Genomic DNA, 20968 nt, shown 5'->3' with positions numbered 1-20968 from the left:
TTTATCACATGCCAGTGTTTAAGCCTCAATCTAATTTGTATTTCTCTGTAGTATTAAGGGACTCCAATTTTTCAATTTTTGCTGCACCTCTTTAGTGTATCACACTTGTCTCACAGGCACACTCTCAGACTCTTCCTACGTTACTATAAGACTGACAGCAAGTCTGATTAACTGTATAGTTGCCTGCCTCAGACTCTGTTTCTCAACCGTGCACGTACTCCATATCCATAAATTTGATGGTCACAAATTGCAGTCTTGAATGCACTACTTTTATCTCTTTACTGAGCATTCATATTGAATTAATTCATTCAATTCTGGACTACTTAAATGGTTTCTCCCTGCCAGGATCATTGTTTTGATAACAACTCCATCCACAAGTATTTTGCTGGAAGTTGATTAATTTCATTCAATGTTTTTAGTTTAATTCAGAATGTCTTTTTTATTGCTCTTTCATTTAACAGTGTAGAAATTGGATTGAGGATTGCTGGAATCAGGGCAAGATTATGGTGGACATTCCCTAAGTACTTTTTGAGGCCAGAGGCAGTTTCATGGGTAATCAGTCTGCTGGGTTTTTCTTTATTTAACATTAGTGAACTGCTGTGATGAGTGTCCAGTCACTGGCCTTGCAAAATTCTACTGCTTGGTCAACAGTTGAGGTTGTAAGCAAGGTCAGAGAGGAAGTAATTGGGACTGGTGTTTTTTTTGGGGGGGAGGGTGTTTGGAGTGGTTGGGGGGGATTGATCCTTGGCAGTGGGCTGCTCTAAGTTCCACAATGAGGCAAACTTGAAAAAAAGGATGACTTCCCTATAAGAGGGACTCTTCAGTGGCCTTGTTGGGGACCGTTAGTTTTGTTGCCAAATGCCTGAGGATAGTTACAGCCATATGTGGCACATATTGTAGCCAGTCACTAACGATTTTCATAAGGAAGGCCTGAAGCAGCCACAGAGATCCTGTTTGCAATTACCAATGTGATTAGGACCAGTGGGGATGTGTGGGGTGGGTGGGGGTAGTTGGGTGGGGGTTAATTGGGAGAGGGTGAGTGCACTTCATCACATTCTGCTTTCCAAATCAAATTCTTAGGCATTTATTTGATGCTGGTAAATTGGTTACATTGTCAATAGGTTTGGAAAAAGATTTGTATCTCAAAATAGAAAGTGAACCTAAATAGAAGGTGATTTTTTTTTGAAATAACTGTGTCATAATTCATGACAGAAATGAATTTTTTTCCCTATGATGATCTGAGATAAATCAATGGATTCAAATTAGCTTGTGACTGAAAATTATCCTGTTAGTAGATTGAGGAGACTGCTCAACAATATTTTGTTCTACTGTCAGGCAAATGGAACCCAAACTGGAAGAATTAAATAGCTTTGTGTCCTGAGGCATGTCCAACGTTTTTATTTCTCTGTGATTTACATTATAAATCTTTACAACAACTTTCTTTTATTTGAGAGGTTTTGAATCCCAGCAAACTCATCTTAAAGTACCCAGAATGTTTCAGTTATGCCATTAAATTCAAGCCTTCCTTGCTGTGGCATAAAGCACAATAATCTTCAGGACCTTTCTCACAGCTGAGATCCTCCTCCATTAAAAGGTCACTGTCAAACCTATTCCAAATGATGAATGGTGCTGGAAGTGCATTAGGCTGAAAAGATGCCCTTTATGCTGGATAATAATCTGCCAGAACTATTCTCTGGCCCTTCTCAGAAGTAGGAACCACCAACAAAGCTGCACTTTCTTCAGCTCATTTGGCATTAGTTAACCAGCAAAGTCAAGAAAAAATGCTAAAGGTAAAATCACAGGCTGACTAGTAATTCCACAGACATACATTAGAGACATTAGAAACTGCAGATGCTGGAATCTAGAGCAAAACACCAGCTAGTGGAGGAACTCAATGGGTCAGGCAGCATGGGAGGAAACTGGACAGTCTGCGTTTCAGGTCAAGAGCTTTTATCTGGACATAAATTTACAGATAAAACTGCATTGTCTCCTGTAATTAGTTCTGGACAAATTTACATCTGCTCCAATGGTATAATAAATACATAGACATTAATTGAATTATGAACTGTTCTCCAGTATTTAAAAACTCAGCATGTTGCACATAACTGATCCTTTACTAAGATTTAGACAGGAGAACATTAGTGAAATTAATAGTGCACAATATTAAATATAACTTTGTGGCAGTGGGTTGAAAGATGACATTGTCTTCTTGAGAATATATGAAAAATAATGTTCTCCAGAAATCTAATCTGGGAACTTTTCATTATATTTATTATCAACTTGGATGAAGGAATAAAGAATTGCTTATCCAAGAATTAAGAAATATTGAGTAAAAGTGGATAAATGGCTTGAACTTTGGATATGTTATAAATGGAAGAAAATGCTGAGGGGTCTTTTGCTATGACTCTTTCCCTGATGGCACCAGCAAAAGGAATGTTGCCAGGGCTGCTTGTCCCATTGCTTCAGAACACAATAACACATCCAACATTCCTTATCCCAATTCTTATCCTCTCCAGAAACTTGCTGGCTCAGTAATAGCTCCAATATGCCAAAAACCATTAGGATATGCAGGGCTCTTTCACTTAGGTTAGATTACATGGGTAGATTAGTAGACAGTAATGTATAATCATTTTAGCTCTAATAAATCAGTCGTGCATTAGAAATGTCTGAGGACACTGAACACAAATGCTATACCTTTCAATGGTGAAAGAAGTAATGTTTGTTGAGGAAAAAAAGATGACACATCAAGTGTTATCATCTGGGACTCACTGTATGCAAGGACGGTAAAAACAAAGTCAGTCAGGTCCTCCAAAGGGAGTTGAGTGGGCACTTTACAGGGCTTTATGTAAAGAGCAGGGAAATGGAACTGAATGGATTATTCTACTGAGAGCCATCATGAACCTCATAGGCCAAGTGGCCTCATAATATAGCAGGAAAGTTGGGTAAGCAGGTAGAGAACAAAATAAAAGAAACCACTATGGCTAGTGATTAGATCTTTCTCTCTAAGTACTTTTAGACAGTATGCAGGAGGTCAAACCAAATCCAGACGATCAATATTTTGACAGCTATCATTTGTTTCTCTGCAGTTTTGGAGTTTCCCATGTTGCTTCTGGCTTTGTAAACTGGAATAGTAATTGGCATCGGAATCAGTTGCTAACCAGTTTCCAAGCACGTGAAGTATGTGTCATGTTCAATCAGTCTGCTGGGTGCAATTGGGAATTACGTTCCAAGGGTAAAATCAGTTCTTGGTTTACAAGAGCTTTACAACTCCTTAGATAATTGTTTACAAATTCTATCAGCATTTTTTACAAACTTCCTGCTTTAATTCAGGCAGGAAGCCAACACTATCACTGAGAAAAACAGCTGGAAAGGACTTTAATCTTGGGTTGGTGGGGTTGTTTTGTGATGATGGGAAGGGTTTAGTTCTCTTTGTCTCTTAATGAGGTTACATGTCCATAATTATCCCACAAAATCTCAAGTACAATGGCTGGGTGTGACCATCCCTCAGTGATTCATATCATTAGAACAAACTTTCCTAAACTGAGGCAATCAGATAAAGGAGTTCAGGTGATGTCATAACCAGGGTAAGTGATCTAATTTCTCAGTTACCTAGAAGTAAATATTCTTACTAAATGCAGAATATTTTTATGAAGTATTGTCATAGCTGAGCTACTAAACACAATGCCAAGTTACTAACTCACGTCATAACTAAGAAATTTCAAATGTTGATAGTTGACCCAGATATCCTTAAGTAATTCTATATATGTAAAATACTACTGTAATCTAGATATTCACCATTTTGAGCTGACAGAAACCATAAAGGTATTCTTGCTACTAATGCATAATACGAATGCCAACAATTAATCTTGATATAATAATAGAAAATTTATTGACTGATTTCCCATAATCAGCATTTGTTATATAAATGTCATCAATGATTCACATTGCTTCAGAACGATGCACGATCTATACCTCTGAGCATGAAAAGGACAGAGGTAAGTTATAAAGCTGTTCACACAAGGGACTGAATAGCTGGAATGCAACATAGACCATTGAATATTTCCATTCATTTTATGACTTTCTGGTTCCAAGTCCTCTTTCCAAAGCACTGAATCATGCAGGAGGAGAAAATTATGGTAAGAAATTTGGAGCAAATAAAAATAAAATTACTTTTCATTGAGAACAGATTTGATTTTCTAGAAAGTGGAGGAAATTAAATCCCTTTAGTCCTTTTTTGAATTTGGCTCAGTTGATACCAGGCACGGTAGCATAGTGGTTAGCATAATGCTTTACAGCGCCAGCGACCCGGGTTCAAATCCGGCCACTGTCCTGTAAGGAGTTTGTACGTTCTCCCCGTGTCTGTGTGGATTTCCTCCAGGTGCTCCGGTTTCCTCCCACATTCCAAAGACGTACAGTTTAGGAAGTTATGGGCATGCTATGTTGGTGCCGGAAGCATGGTGACACTTGCGGGCTGCCCCCCCCCAAAAAATCACTACGCAAAAGATGTATTTCACTGTGTGTTTCTATGTACATGTGACTAATAAAGATCTTATCTTATCTTACCTTACCTTTGAGCTCTACGATTCTGGCTTCAAGTTCCCCTCCACAGACTTGTATGCACAAAAGCAGGTTGACACTGCCATGCCATTTCTGAGGGATTACTGTAATGTCAGAGGTACTTGACGAGAAATTCATTCCAATTAGTGCCAAATAATTGTCTCATGTTATTGAACTCTACCTCCAAAATCCATTCCATTGACTGCAACAAAATGAACCTTGGAGGTGGAGTACAAAGCTTTGAATGGCATATACTGTAGCACAGTTAGGCTGGCCAACTGAGGATGAACTTGTCAACAACTGTCTTTCAAATGAGATGCTAAGTGAAGGACCTGATTACTTAAGAACAACAAACAATCTGCTGGAGGAACTCAGCGGCCGAACAGCATCTGTGGGAGGAAAGGAATTGTTGATGTTTCAGGTCAAAACCCTGCATCAGGACTGATAAGAACTGCATCAAAGATGCTGCTTGACCTGCTGAGTTCCTCCAGCAGGTTGCTTGTGGCTCCAGATTTCAGCATCTACAGTCTCTTGTGTCCACCCTGATTACTCATACCGGAGGATACAAAAGGTCCAATGGCTCTACTTTGAAGAAAGGCAGGGCAGTGATCCCAGGTATCCTCAATATTATAAAAAAAGCAGCGAGGAGACACAAGAGACTGCAGGTGCTGTAATCTGGAGCAACAAACAAGATACCAGAGGAACCCAGCGGGTCAGGCAGCATCTATGGAGGGAAATGGATAGCCGATGTTTTGGGTTGAGACCCTTCATCTGGACCATATAAAAATGTGGATTATTTAGGCATGATCACATTATTGCTTGTGGAAGCTTGTTGAGTGTAAGATGGGTGCAAAGTTTCCTGAATTACTACACCGATTACTCTGAGAAAAGTACTTTAGGATGTTCTGAAAGAGATGTTGTTAGTTAAATATATTTTTTTACTATTTGTGTAAAGTAGATCAACTGCAAGAATAAATGTCAGCATGGGTGATGCCAAAATAGATTTTTTAATGTCCTTAAATTAAAATTTAACACCTGATCTCACAAGTTCATTTTTAAAATTGCAGGCATACTTCTTGTGGAAAAACTGTAATAGTTAAAGTCAAGACTTTAATAATTTGTGGTGGCAATTTATTTGCTTAATCATTGTCACAGCAGCTGACTGAACTAAAGCAGCTTAATATGGTATGGTGCTGATACGTTATTAAACCTGATCAAACAAAAGAGGAGATCATGTGTCAAAAATAACTCCTTACTGTACCTACTCTCTTTGTCTCTTCAATCCACAAATGTTGATGTTGGGAGAGTTTGTCCTACAATTATCCAGGACAGGCAGAATTGGTTAGGTATTAGAAACATAAGACTGAGTTTTTATTATATTTTGCAGTTCAAAACTATTTTCCAAGAAAGTAATTGTTTTATGCAGTACAGTATTTGAACAACGGTAAGATTCTGCCTTTTTCATCAGGGCTCTGCAAGGTTCCTCTGACATGTGGAAACACTTTAAACCATCACAAATAACTTACATGGTATGCCAGCGACCCTTTACTCGCCTCTGGTGCAGTTCCAAGTTTAGTCCATAAATCTGTCCATATGCCTATCTGTTTGTCCATGACATACTACTGAAACAATATATCAGTCACGGAACTACCATTGTTATAGAGTTTCTAAAGGGCAGTGGACTTCTTATGGAAGAGGCAGCAAAGGGAGGATAAGCTCTTGTGATTGACATTTAGAATGGCTTTTGATTCCAATGTTATTCTTAAACTGTGAATATATTTTCATTACTCTGAACATGTTAGTAATGGAATGTTGAAAAATATGAGCATAATTCATCAGAGGATAATTATTGCATAGTTTGAAAGTTTGTTGCTGGATTGTCAAACTAATTAGGTTGATCCAAGCTTTTCTGACAGAAATTAATTAAAAACATTAAAAAGAAATTCAATTAACTACAGTAAAATGTGACACAAGGATGAGGGGGAAATCTTTTTTAAAGAGAACATTTCAAATTTAAAATGTTCAGGATGCTTTGTGTACAGCATCATGAAATTTACAACTTAAATTGGGGGTTAAGAGGGAGTTTCAATAGTAACCCGGAGCTGTTCTTCCTGAACTGTTACTCCGTCTGGTTTGGAACCATACAATTAAAAAATACCTTGTCCAAGAAATTGCACTGAGTTGCTGCCACTCTGGAATATTACTACACTGCAGGTGTGGTAGATACCTTGTTTACACATATAAACTGGGTTTCTATCAAGTGGTGTCAGCAGCAACAGCTGTGAAAATCTGCTGACTGCATTCCCAGTGGTTATACCCAGTTATTGCCCACTGGTGTCTTGTCAGTGTGCGGGGTCAGCAAGAGGACACAGTGGGACCTATTCCCACTGAGTGTGCTTCTCTTCTGTTTGTCCCTCATATGCAATGCAAAATCACCCATCTCTCATCAGAGATGGAGAGATGCAAAAGTCTCTTTTTCAACTCCCCAACCATCTCTCTGTCAGCCCTTTGTGTCATGTGTTCATCCAAAATTCTCTCTGTTTTTGCTAGAAATTTGTTTTCATACCTTACAATGAATCAAAGTTCCTTCAGTGTGACCCTGCTTTGTAAAATGTTGCTTGTCAACATTATTTTCCAAGATACCATGTATCATGCTATTTTGTGGACTATTTCAACTTTAGTTTCAAATGTAACATTTATATTGACATCCATATCAAACATCTTAGTACCTATTGGTGCAATCAGCAAGCCAGAGTTCAAAATTAGACAGAGTAAAAGCTTATTTAGGGATGTATAAACAGGCACAATGAAGATTAATGTCAGACCAAACTCCTCTGCCCCAAGGATACCTGAAAGATTTCTGATCCGATGTAACATCAGGTCATCTTTCAGACATTTAGGCAGCAAGCCAAAACAGTTATAAGGGTCCTTGTTGACTAATGAGCACCATAAACCTGCTTTATGACCTGCCAAAGGATGGCTCCAGGGGAGTACGCTTTAGGCCTATGTCATTCAAGCTTTAAGGGAGTGGACCAACATGTCACCAAGTTATTTTTTAAAGTTAATATTGTGCCAGATAAAGTGGGAACATTCCTTCAGTTTCCCTAGCACTCACTAGAGCTGATGGAAAATGAGGATTTTAGCATCTTACTTTCACCTCCCACCATTGTCACCAGGAGAGCCATTGGTGGTAGCTTAAGTGAGCAACAACAGAATTGCTTGGCATGATCAAGTTTGAATGAAACATTGAATACAGCCTCAGAAAACAATCGACTTGGTGGAGTGATGTACTTGAAAATGGGCATAAATCAACTGGTCCCTCCATTACTCAAGTTTGTTGCTTTTCTCGGTGTTTAAAGGGATACTCTGCTGGCATTGGGAGAACTTTAGAACTTAATATAATAGATTTAATTATTTCCTGTTGGTTTAACATAAAGATAAAGGCAAAATATTCTATTATTATATTTTGCTCTCTTTCACTTATCTTTCTAATATATGCTGATTCTTGTTTTCTGTTTCATTTCCCTGCACTATTTGATCTCCTTCAGTATTGTTGCCCGACTATATGTTTCTCTTTGGTTCTTCTCTCAGTGGATAGGATTCATTTCTCCAAGTCAGGAAGTTGTCAGTTCAAATCTCACTACAACCTGAGTGTTTCAGTATAGCATGGAAAGATCACTACATCATCAAGGTTGACCCTATTCAGGTGACAAATTGTATTTTGTGGTTCAGGTGGTTGCTAAAATTCCCAAAGTACTGTTTGCAGAAAAGCTGGAAATTATCCTGATTTTTTCCCTTTTCACCAACATAACCAAAAACATATTCATCATATTATTGCCTTTGAGACATTTGTCTATATTATGACAAAGAACCTCAAAATAAGTCATTGCCTTTGATGTGTTTTGGGATGTTTTTAATGAATGTGATAAAGCGTTATTTAAATTGTACTCTGCATTCCTTTTTCTCTGTTGCTTTGTTCCCAATGCAATTTATTTTGCTCTTGTTTACATTCTTATTCTTTTATGTTTTCTTTCAACTCTGCTCTCTTTCTCATTATTTCTCTCCCAGTGCCTATTGATGTGATCCAGCCCAAGACAATAATGGAGAACAGAGATATATCTGGTACAAATATGAGCAGATGGCTCCACAGGAATAATGAAAGCCAGTGGTATGTTTTGCCGTATGTACAAACTTCCACCAATTACCCTCCCCCCCGTTACATTTCTATAAGGGAGGAGAATTATACTATTTATATAAAACTAAAAGAAACGTTTAGAGCATGATTTGACACCTTGGTGTGCCATGATCAATGTTGCTTTTTTTCATAAAGCAATAGTGGATTTGTCTTTCTTCGCACATCACAGGGTTGTCAAACTTAGGGGAGGTGGCTCGGTATTATAATGTGTTAGCACCTTTTCCTGCCCGGCTTAGACAGATGAAATGAAAGTTCCCTCATTGTAACATCCTCTGTAAAATGAGATTGTTCTATTTCCAGCTGGATTCTCACTGCACTAATGAACCCATGCCCTAGGCACTGACACAAAAAAGGCATGGGTGGTTGGAGTGGGAAATGGAGGCATTCTTCTGGATTGGAGATATGGTTCACCATTCATAAATAACAAAGTCTTGCTCCAGATCAGATTATCATATGACTAATCTTGCAAAGCTTTCAAAAACACACAATAATAATAATAATAATAGTAGTAGTAGTGGTAGTAGTAGTAGTATACACTGCTCCATTCCTCAATAGTTAATAAAGATAAAATCACTGAGAACTGTTGACAGAATCCAGTTTTCATGGTTCCACAAACCAACCTTACAAACTCTGGCCACTCTGGAGTAAATGGCTCTTTCAGTTCCTCTTGTGTCCACGGCTGTCTCTCTTAAAAATATGTATACTTTATCATCATCATCATTGGTGGTATCAGAGATGGGGTACATCCCAATAAACTTAGCATCTGAAGAGAAAAAAATATGGCAAATATTATGACTCAAATTAGTTTTGTTACAAATTAATTTTTAAAAATTAATGCAATGTATAAGTCAGAATGCGATTGTTAAAATAACTGAGTTTCTATCGATTTTCCGTGATCAGATTAGCAATGATGGGACCATTGAAACACAACTGAACACATGGTCCAAGAAGACTGTTTCTTATCCTCCTGATCCACTAACATTCTTTTCATTCAAGTCCAACCCAGCTGAACCTTCCACATGGTAGCACTTGAACTCATCTCTGTCTGACTCCCTTCATTCCTTTCAAGAAAGCTGTACCTGACTCTCCATTATACATTTTTTTCTCCACTAATCATCAGCCTTATCAGTCTTGCCTCTCTCCCAGCACTGAACACCGATATCTATAGAGTTGGCTCTCACCCAGCCATGGAATCAGGCCCAGTTTTCATCCCTGGGCTGGTGGTTACAAATTATGACCTCTCCAGCCCCATGCCCCAGTCTGGCACAGCTTCTAGTTCATCCCAATCCCCAGTTCCTGCCTAACACTCATAGCTCCTGGCCTAGGCTCTGCTCCTTCTCTCTCTGAGTTGAGCCACACCATTCTCCCCTCCACGTCCCACCCAATTTTCATCATTCGTGCTGAACTCAACCCTCTATAATCAAAGGGAGGCAAATTGATTTATGCTACTCAGAGGCTCACAACGCAGACCTGAGTCAAAACCTCTTGGGAGGTGAGAGGAAAGGTCCAAGAATGTGAGAAATACAAAAAGGGAAAGATATAAAGCGACAGAGAGACAAAAACAGGAAAGAAAGCAAAAGCAAAAAAAAGGAAGAAAGAAAGAGAGGAGAAAGTAAGGAAAAGGGAAGAAAGAAAGGGAAAGACGGAAAAGAAAGGAAGGGAAAGTTGGGTGCAAACTAAATTTTGGGCTTGTTTTCTTAGGACAATCATTAAACCTAATACAAATTTTTATAAGCCAGGCATGGTGCGTACTTTGCAACTTCCGTCATCCCTTTAAAGAATAAATCAAAAATAGTAATTACTGGAGTTAATGTTAGCATTACATAGAGTACAAAAGTATTTACAAGTATCTTGGAACTCTGCCCTCCAACAATAAAGGTTCATGGCAAGATCATGGACCACTTCTCACATCATGGGAGCCGCTGCCACTCAGTGAAGGTAGAGTTTGATGAGATTTACCATTGCCTTCAATGCTCTAGAAAAAAAATGTTTGAAGAACAAGGCTTCAAACCTGACACAAAATTTGTGATCCACAGAGCTGCAGTGATCATTGCAGGTGCCTCTGAGGCCTGAACCTCAAGGCACTGGAGAAATAACTTGGAGTAAAATTCCCTAGGTTCATATGAGGGATAAGCAAACCAACATCCGTGTCATCTCCCAAGTCATCAACCTCAATATTAAGGCCCCAGTTACACACAGTTAACTATATTATGCACGCCACATCATTCATATACCTGATTTCAGACTCTTGAAATTAACACTTTATTCTGAGCTCTGTCATGGGAATAGATTAACAGATTCAAGGATGTTCTGAAAATCTTCTTGAAAAAAATATAATAATCTAACTAACTCCTGGCAATCACTGACCTACAACCACTCAAAGTGGAGAAGGAGCAATAGGTATGGTATTGAGAAGCTGGAGTCCGTACATTGTGAGCACATAGAAGCCCTGCGTTATTGGCAGAAGGAGTGCACCACCTCACAAACTACCCACCCGCCTGCCCCATCAAGCACCATCTGTGGTAAAGTTTGTGGGTCCTACATTCCCCTCATCAGCCAGTTCAGAATCCAAAGAACCAGAGTGGAAGCAAATCATCCATGCGCCCCAGGAATTGCTTAAGAGAAAGTTGTTTAAGAGAAAGATCACTTAGAAATCTTGAATGTGGGGGTATGAGTCAACTGCACCCAGCTGCCTTGTTTATAAATATGCAAGTTAATGTTTGCATAACTATGTCTATAAACATTTTTTAACAGTAGATCCTTTTTGCAAAGCCTGTAAAATGGATAGGATATGACACCTATTCTGATTATTTTTACTGAGGTAGGCCTTTTAAAAGCAATATACACAGTATCTGTAACTGGAAGACTTACATAATTTCATTTGCATTTATTTCTCTTAATTGCTGTACATATGTGAAATCAGTAAGGTTCTGCACCAGTTTACCCCGGAGATCAACAAATTACCAGTTGGGTTATTGCTTCAAGGAATGGTACAGGCAAGACGATTTCATGCAAGTTTGTCTCAGTCCACGATGTAAAAACTGATTCAACAGCCTGTGTAACAGAGCTAAAAGTTTAGAACCTAATACATTGATTTTGCTTATTTGCAGCAAGCTTCAGTCTCACTTACCACTTAACCAAAGCAGGTTGTTGTGTTCTGTGCGGATATGCTGATTTTCCAGGTGATGTATGGGGGAGCGAAATAGAGCTGTGTCTCTCCCAAGGAAGTCGGATGATGTCCCAGCAAAGAGGTATTCATCTGGAGATTTAAAAATGAAATGGTTCAGTTTAGTTTCTCAGCTCTGAAGGTACAACTCAACTTCAAAATTCAGAAGATTTCTTTTATAAGAGTCTGTCACCTCATTTTATCTTTATCTACATTTTACCAATGAATTAATTTTAGACATACAAATGATAGAGAAATGTAGGGCATCCAATCCATCAGAGCTTTGCTGCTGCAAGCTCTTCTACACTGGAGCTAACTTGTTGTTGCCTGCATGGCAGTATACTCATCAAATCCATCTACAGGAATATAAGAACCTAAGAAACAGGAGGAGGTGTACGCAAATCAGCTTCTCAGGCAAGTTCTGCCATTCAATAAGATTATGGCTAATCCAACCTTGGCCTCAACACCACTTTCCTGCGCTCTCCCCATATCCCTTGAATCCCTTGTGGTTCAAGTATCTGTCAGTCCCTGCCATGAGTATATTCAGTGACTCTGCCGCCATAGCTCCCTGGGATAGAGAATTCCTAATAGTCAAAACCCTGTGAGAAAAAAATAATTCCTCTTCGTCACAGTCTTAAATGGATGACTCCTTATTCTGAAACAATGTTCCCTAGTTCTGGGCAACCCCAATCTGGGAACATCCTTTTAGCATCCACCCTGTCAATATTTCTCAGAACCTTATGTTTCAATAGGATCACTCCTCATTCTTCTAATGTATCAGCTGAATCTGCTCAACTTCTCTTCGTATGTCAGCACCTTCATCCCAAGAATCAGTCCAGAGAACCTTTTCTCCAATGGAAGTATATCCTTCTTTAACTATGCAGACAAAAGCCAAATGCAGTATTCAAGGTGCAGTCACACCAGTGCCACGTAAACATGCATCCAAACCACTCTGCTTTTACACGTCATACCCCTTGCAACAAAGGCCAACAATCCATTAGCTTTCCAAACTATTTGCTGTATCTGCATGTCAATTGCTTGGTGCACCTCTTTACCATAATTTACTTTTTAAAGAGATCACTTAGAAATCTTGAATGTGGGGTTATGAGTCAACTGCACCCAGCTGCCTTGTTTATAAATATGCAAGTTAATGTTTGCATAACTATGTCTATAAACTTTTTTTAACAGTAGATCCTTTTTGCAAAGCCTATAAAATGGATAGGATATGACACCTATTCTGATTATTTTTACTGAGGTAGGCCTTTTAAAAGCAATATACACAGTATCTGTAACTGGAAGACTTACATAATTTCATTTGCATTTATTTTGCAAAATTTTTTCATGTATATGTATTTCATGCACACTTTTCAATGAATGCAATTTATGGTATCATCTGTTTATAGTCTGCCTTTGATCATCCTGAAACAAATGTACACTCTTCAGAACCAAAGAGAGGCCAGTATAAATGTGATAGCAGCCAGAAAATGAATAGTTCATTTATATGATACACCTTGTGATGTTTTTCTGATTTCACTCTGGTTCCTCAAGGTATGTAGAGAGATCAAAAGGCAAGTCAGCTCTGGCCCACTGAACACAGAAAACTTATTAAATAGCATTGACCAAGATTTGGGATTACAGAGTGTAAGAGGATATTAGAGAATGACAAAGAAAATCCATAAATTTTCTTTTCAGGATTTATTGCTTCTGCCACAGGGATGGACTTTGTGCTTTGTAAAGCTGGTTAAGGGGATTAAAGGGAGAAAACAGGCTTGCTAAATCTGGTATTGATGCAAGTTATAGTTTTAACAAATCTTGAATCCCATGCAGAGTAGTGTACATAATTTATTAATCTGCAATGTAATCCACTTTACTTTTCACACCAAATTCCCTTGGTTGTTTGGGAGCAGTACAACAGTTGTTGAATATTTTCCTCAGCTGACCTTTCCACTGAATTCATAAAAGGAATTTTAAAACAAATAAAAATCATTAGTGCTTAGAGGAAATACTTGTGAGCTTTATTACATAAAACAATCCGACAAATTCTTTTGCACATATCCACTTTGCATTGTCCCAAAGGGGGAAGTGTTTTTCAGGCTTATTAACACTACATATTGTACCAAGTCATTCCTATAATGTACTGGCAATACAGTTTCAATAACAACACTTCCATCAAACCCTTGAGTTGAAGTATTCTGTTGAAGGATTAATGAAATCTGAGAAACTGTTGATGAATACTTTGGCACTTGCAAAACAAAAGGTAGATCAATATATTGACATAGAAGTGAACACTGAAAATTGTTATTTATATGTTCTCAATGTAGGTGGCTGATGTGACTCACATTGCACAAGTAAATAAAGCAAATCTAGATCTTCAAATTTACTCAAAAGTTCTGCTGTATTACATGAAACATCAGGGGGTAGGGGTGGGGAGTCACATTAAAAGAAACTAAGAGAGCAACCTGAGAGAACAGCATTATGATTTGAACACTGAATTTATGAGTTATTTCTGTGGAAAGGTTTAATGTGGCTGTTTAATCGTTTTTTTCACCCTTAGCATATAGAGTGGGTTATATCACTTGCAGGAGGCTAGTAAAAAGAGTAAAACATGAATATAACAAGAAGCGTGCATTTAGGTAATGTAATGTCCTCGATGTCCTTAAGCAAATGTGACAATGAATTTGCACAAGCAGCACAGAGATAACTGACCTGATAATCCACCTTTGTGATATTGATTGAGGGATAAATATTGGGTAGATATCAGTCTTCTTCAAGTTGTGCTGGGAAAAAGCAGGAAACTTCCAGGATAGGATCAAATGTCCATTTTATCATTCATCAGATTTTACTTGCCATCCTTCAATGTCTTTTCTGAAACACCTTGGTTACACAATTTCAAAAACAAGTCTTCTATCAAACATTTGAGCTGAAGTGTTATGTTGAAAGATCAAGAAACTTGAGCAACTGTTGATGAATTTTGCAAAATTCTTTGGATCAAGTTAAAAATAGCAGATCAATATGCTGAGGCAGAATTGAACACTGGGTATTATTATATAACAGCCCAACTTCAATCTGATCTTGTCAGTTTCCCACTGGGTTACAATGAATCGTTAAACTTCAAAAAATCAGACTGATGAAGTGCCCTGGGGAGATCTAAGGACATAACAGCAAAGGGCAAGAAATTCCTTGTGTTTTTCTGTCTCAGATTATTGAAAGAAAAATGTGCGGAGTGCAATTTGGGACATTTAGATTAAAAGGTGGTATATAAATGCATGTTTTGGCTAGAATGCAGTGACAATAGACACTTTTTTTCCATAACTATTTTCTCACTCACTTTTCAAGACATTTTTCTCTTTACAGATTTTTGAGAAATAAATGACCAAAGTGATTAAGTACTTGGACAGGTAGGATCAAGTGTGTTCATTTGGAGACAAAGGGAATAGCTGTGCTTTAAACAATGTAATCCTCAATGTATATATAATCAAAAGAATTAAGGAGCAAGAGTCGGCCACTCAGCCTCAAAAGCCTGCTCCACCATTTAATCAGATCATGACCAATCTGACTATGATTGGATTATATCCAATCCTCAGTGTGGTAAAAGATCCAAATCCAGTAAACAAAAATAAATAATGCCAACTGTTATTATAGGTGTAAGAAATGTTACTGTTCAGCCTGCCTGTAAAGTACATGGATGAACCAGGAGATCCACTCCCTACTGAAGTCAAGAACTGCTGCACACAAATCTGGTGATCCTGACCAGTACAAGAAATCGAGATATGACCTTCGGAAAGCTATCAGGAATGCCAAGAGACAATACCGACTCAAAATAGAGTCCCAGACCAGATGTCAGTTATGGCAGGACTTACATGCCAATAACAGGCTACAAGACAAAGACGGGCTGCATAGTCAACAACAGCACATTCCTTCCTGATGAGCTTAACGCATTCTATGCGCGTTTTGAACAGAAGGGAAGTGGATTTTCACCACCCACCCTGGCAGCCTCTAATGCAACTGAACCCGTGGTCACCGTCGAGGACGAAAGATCAGTCTTCTGGAGAATGAACACGAGGAAAGCATCTGGCCCAGATGGTGTCCCTGGCCAAGTGCTCAGATCTTGTGCTGATCAGCTGTCAGGAGTATTTGCAGATATAGTTAACCTCTCCCTGCTTCATTCTCAGGTTTCCACCTGTTTCAAGAAGACCACTATCATCTCAGTACTGAAAAAAAGCAAGCTAACATGCCTTAATGACTACTGACCAGTGGCTCTAATGTCCACCATCATGAAGTGCTTCGAGAGGCTGGTCATGGCACGCATCAACTCCAGCCTCCCAGTCAACCTCGACCCACTGTAATTTGCCTATCACCGAAACAGGTCTACAGCAGATGCCATCTCCCTGGCCCTACACTCAGCTCTGGAGCATCGGGACAGTAAAGACTCCTACGTTAGACTATTGTTTATTGACTACAGCTCTGCCTTCAATACTATAATTCCAAGCAAACGTCACCAACTTCAGAGACCTAGGACTCAACACCTCCCTCTGTAACTGGATCCTTGACCTTCTGACCAACAGACTGCAATCAGTGAGGATAGGCAGCAATACCTCCGGCACGATTATTCTCAACACTGGTGCCTCACAAGGTTGTGTCCTCAGCCCTCTACTCTACTCCCTATATACTCAAGACTGTGTGACCAGATTCTGCTCTAACTCCATCTACAAGTTTGCAGATGATATCACTGTTGTAGGCTGTATCTCAAACAACAATGACTCGGGGTACAGGAAGGAGGTAGAGGGCTTAGTGGCATGGCGCCATGACAACAACCTTTCCCTCAATGTCAGGAAAACAAAAGAGCTGGTCATTGACTTCAGGAAAGGGGGCGGTGTACATGCACCTGTCTACATCAATGGTGCTGAGGTTGAGAGGGTTGAGAGCTTCAAGTTCCTAGGAGTGAACATCATCAATAGCCTGTCCTGGTCAAATCACGTAGATGTCACCACCAAGAAAGCTCCCCAGTGCCTCTACTTCCTCAGGAGGCTAAAGAAATTTGGTTTGTCCCCTTTGACTCTCACCAATTTTACCAATGCACCATAGAGAGCATCCTATCTGGATGCATCACAGCTTGGTATGGCAATTGCTCTGCCCCGGACCGCAAGAAACTGCAGAGAGTTGTGGACACAACCCAGTGAGTCATGGACACCAGCCTCCCCTCCTTGGACTCCCCTCCTTGTCTATACCTCTCGCTGCCTTGGTGAAGCAGCCAGCATAATCAAAGACCCCACCCACTTGGGTCATCCTCTCTTCTCTCCTCTTCCATCGGGTAGAAGATACAGGATCCTGAGGGCAAATACCACCAGGCTCAAGGACAGCTTCTATCCCACTGTGATAAGACTATTGAACGGTTCACTCATACAATGAGATGGACTCTGACCTCACAATCTACCTTGTTGTGACCATGCACCTTATTGTCCACCTGCACTGCACTTCCTCTGTATCTGTGATACTTTACTCTGTACTGTTATTGTTTTTACCTGTACTACCTCAATGCACTTTGTACTAACTCAATGTAACTGCACTGTGTAATGAATTGACCTGTACGATCGGTATGCAAGACAAGATTTTCCACTGTACTGTGGTACAAGTGACAACAATAAACCAATACCAAGTCAGGGGTCCTCCTTGAAAATTGCAATTTCAGCAGGATTCAGCATACTCACTACCATCTATTCAACTGGCATCACAAAGACTTCTTTGACTGCATTTGCCAACCCGACAACCTGTAATTCCAAGAACTTTGAATTTCAATCCAATATCAGAACGTTCTGCTCAATATCATGCAAAGTCAACCCAGATTTATTTTAATGGTCAATAAACTTTTACTTCATTTGCTCACTTCAGATGTGCTTGGTAGACACTTGGCAGAAACTAGATGTCTGACAGCATATGGATTTATCTTGCATTACTGTCAGAATACTCGTATAACATTTTTTAAAATGTATACACAGGAATAAGTTGCATTGATGCAGAAAACATAATATGGAGTGAGAGCATAGTGCAGCCTGCTATAGAAAACAGTTTGAGAATTACTGACCTAGAAATGACAAGAGCAGTTGGCAAACAGGACACCATTGTCTACAAGTTCCTCTCAGTGACTCACTAACCCAATTTAGATGTACATTGCTGTTCCTCTGATGTTTCAGGGTCAAAATCCTAGGATTCCCAGCCTAGTAGCATTGTGGAAACTGTTTTATCAAAGACAAAGTACGGAAGTTCAGGAAGATGACTCATTGCCACCTTATCAAAGGTATCAAGGAGTAGGTAATAAATGTAAGCCATGCCTATTTAAAAATAATTAATTTTGAAAAAATGACTTGTGGGATTGTGGGAAAACCTCAAAGGTTATCTTACAAACTCCACTCTGACTGAATTTCTGGCATTCAAGAAGTTCAATCAAGATATAAATCTTGAATCATTATTTGTATTAGAAAATCACTCCCGGAAGCTTGAGCAGTGACTTTTTATTGCTCATCGCATAAACATTAAAGGATTAGACTTACTAACAGTGGGTAAATTTAGTTGCAAAGCTGTAAAAGCTTTTATTTTTTTTCTCTCCAGAACTAGCAAATATTTGTAGTTCTGTTGCTGAATTGAAATATTTCTCTTGCAATGGAATGGTGGGAAATCCCATTAAACCAATAAATGAAATTCCAGTGATTTTACAGTTCTAATCACTCTTTGTTGGACTTATACTTTCTTAATCCTTGGTGGTGTTATGAAAAACCCAGTGTTTATTGTCATCCCTGATTTCCCTTAAATTAAGCGCCTTCCAAGGCCAGTTCAGAGAAGTTAAAAGGCAATTCACTGCAGTGGGTCTGGAGTCACATTTTGTCCATTCCAAGGTCAACAGGGCAAATTTCCCAAAAGAACATTAGCAAAACGAACAGGTTTTATAACAAAACAGTAGCTTGATGGTCACCATTACTAGCTCTTTAATTGTTTATTTATTTAGTTAAATGAATTTAAGTTTCCCATCTGGCATGACTTGAACTCAGTCGCCAGATCATTAGCCTGTGTTTCTGGATCACTAGTCCTAGAACATAAGCACCAAGCCACTATTGTCCAGGTACTATATCATATAATATTCACTCATTCTGCTATAATGTGCATTGTATTATGCTATAATTATAAGAGGAATTATTATTGGATTACCAAAGTCACTCCGTCAAATTCTGCAAATTTATCAAACCAAGATTAGATTCATATGGCAATAAAAAAGGTGTCAGTTATGGCTTACATTACAATTAACATATCAATTTTTAAACATTACCAGGTGTGAACACAACTATTCTCATTACGAGGGTCAAAGATGGAGCTGCAGTTCTGGAGGTTGTGTTGCTGGAAAATCTCTTTCGTGTGAACTGGGGGCAAAGCTACTTCTATAAAAATCAAAGGGCCTCTACATACAAAAAAAAGATATAACTTGATTGCATACATTTCTTATGTAATAGAAATGTGTGTGTAACCACTTCACCTATGGTTCAGTTAGTAAGTGCATAACCTTTGTAGAAATGAACCACACAGATGAGAAAATTTACTGGTTTAGTCCCTTAACTGTGTTCAGTTAATTGAACTCAGCTGCAGAGGTGCTATAATTGGCAAATATTTCTGAGCTGGGGGGGTGGTGGGTGAAAAATCAGTCAAGGTTTCCATTTCTAATTTCCTTGCTGCTGAAAATTAAGGCCCGTATGTGAATCAGTTGAGGAAAATCAAACCGTTTTTGGCAGGAGATTTTGTAACCAGAGGGCAGACATAGAAGAGAATTTGCAAAAGAACAAGATGGAAGTTGAGAAGCCTCTTTTTGACATATGACGTTGATTAAGAAAGAGTAGTGGAGACAGTTTCTATAGTAGCTTCCGGTAGGGAATTAGATAATTCAAATAAAGAGACTATGGCAAAGAGCACTGAACCAGACTCATCAATATCTGTTTGATCCTGAACTTTGCTTCTGACCTAATATCCTCTCAATCAAGACTGCCCACTTTCGCTTCTATAGCCTTGCCTGGCTGTCTCAACCTATCGTGCACTGAAACCTTCAGTAATCCCTTTGTTATCTCTAACTTTGAGCACTTTATTGTTCTCTTGACTCTTTCCTATCTTACATCCTCTGCAGACGCGAACTCATCCCAATCCACCATCCGTATCCTAAACCCTGTTCACCAATCATCCTTGTGCTCACTAACTCCTAGTTTGGCCACATCTTAAAATACTTACCCTTCTTTTCTCAGGATCTTGTTCCTCTATAACCTCCATCAGGCTTTCCGTCCTCAGATTTCTGCACTCTTTTTGCACATGTTTCATTTTCTTCACCCTACCTTTGTGGGTCATGCCTCAGCTCCCAAGCCCCTGACATCTAGATATCCAGCCCTGAATATCTTCACCTCTTTATCTCTGCCCTCCTCACTTTTAAGTTGCTCCTTCTAACAAGCTTTGGGTCACCTGTCCTAATTTTGCAGATGATATCTGCATTGTACTGAGGAGGACTGCAACAAATTGCAAAGGAGAACATTAATAATCATGCCCAATGTGCAAATAATGCTCAACACAGATATATGTGAAATAATAAATTCTGGTAGGAAGAATAAACAGGTCACTTTTTATTTTTAAGGTACAATTCTTGGAAGGCATAGGAATCAAGGGATGTTGAAATACAAGTACACTAATCACAAAAAGATGCACTACAGGTAAAGCCATAAAAAAAAACAAGCCAAGCAGCATGGTTTATTTCCAGATGTATAGAATTGAAAAGTAGTGAAGTTCTGTTAAACCTGGTTAGAGCATCATGTGTACAGGTATGATCACCGTATTATAAAAGGACATAAAGGCTGAAGGATAAACTAATAAAGGTCTTTAAAATAATGAAAGATTTGGGTGGAGTGGATATGGAGAGAATATTGTCACATAGGGAAGAGCATATTAGAGGCCTTGGGTATAAGATAGTCACCAAGAAATCCCAAAGGAAACTCAGAAGAAACTTTTATACTCAAAGAGTGCTGAGTTTC

The 20968-nt window shown here is 38.9% G+C and overlaps 1 protein-coding gene across 1 annotated transcript in view; it reads right to left on the bottom strand.

Annotated features, from left to right (window-relative positions):
* LOC127580812 (semaphorin-3D-like) overlaps nt 1-20968 on the bottom strand; it is a 77262-nt gene that overhangs the window by 20540 nt on the left and 35754 nt on the right. The window contains exons 6-7 of the mRNA XM_052034722.1: nt 11883-12011; nt 9373-9515 (exon numbers count right to left, since the gene is read on the bottom strand). Of these exons, the coding sequence (XP_051890682.1) occupies nt 9373-9515; nt 11883-12011 (272 nt within the window). The remainder of the gene's footprint in view (nt 1-9372; nt 9516-11882; nt 12012-20968) is intronic.

Source organism: Pristis pectinata, chromosome 20, assembly GCF_009764475.1.
Source record: "Pristis pectinata isolate sPriPec2 chromosome 20, sPriPec2.1.pri, whole genome shotgun sequence".
In the NCBI taxonomy this organism is placed as follows: Eukaryota; Metazoa; Chordata; class Chondrichthyes; order Rhinopristiformes; family Pristidae; genus Pristis; species Pristis pectinata.
Note: the sequence above shows the minus strand (reverse complement) of the source record. Positions and strands in the feature narration are given on the sequence as shown.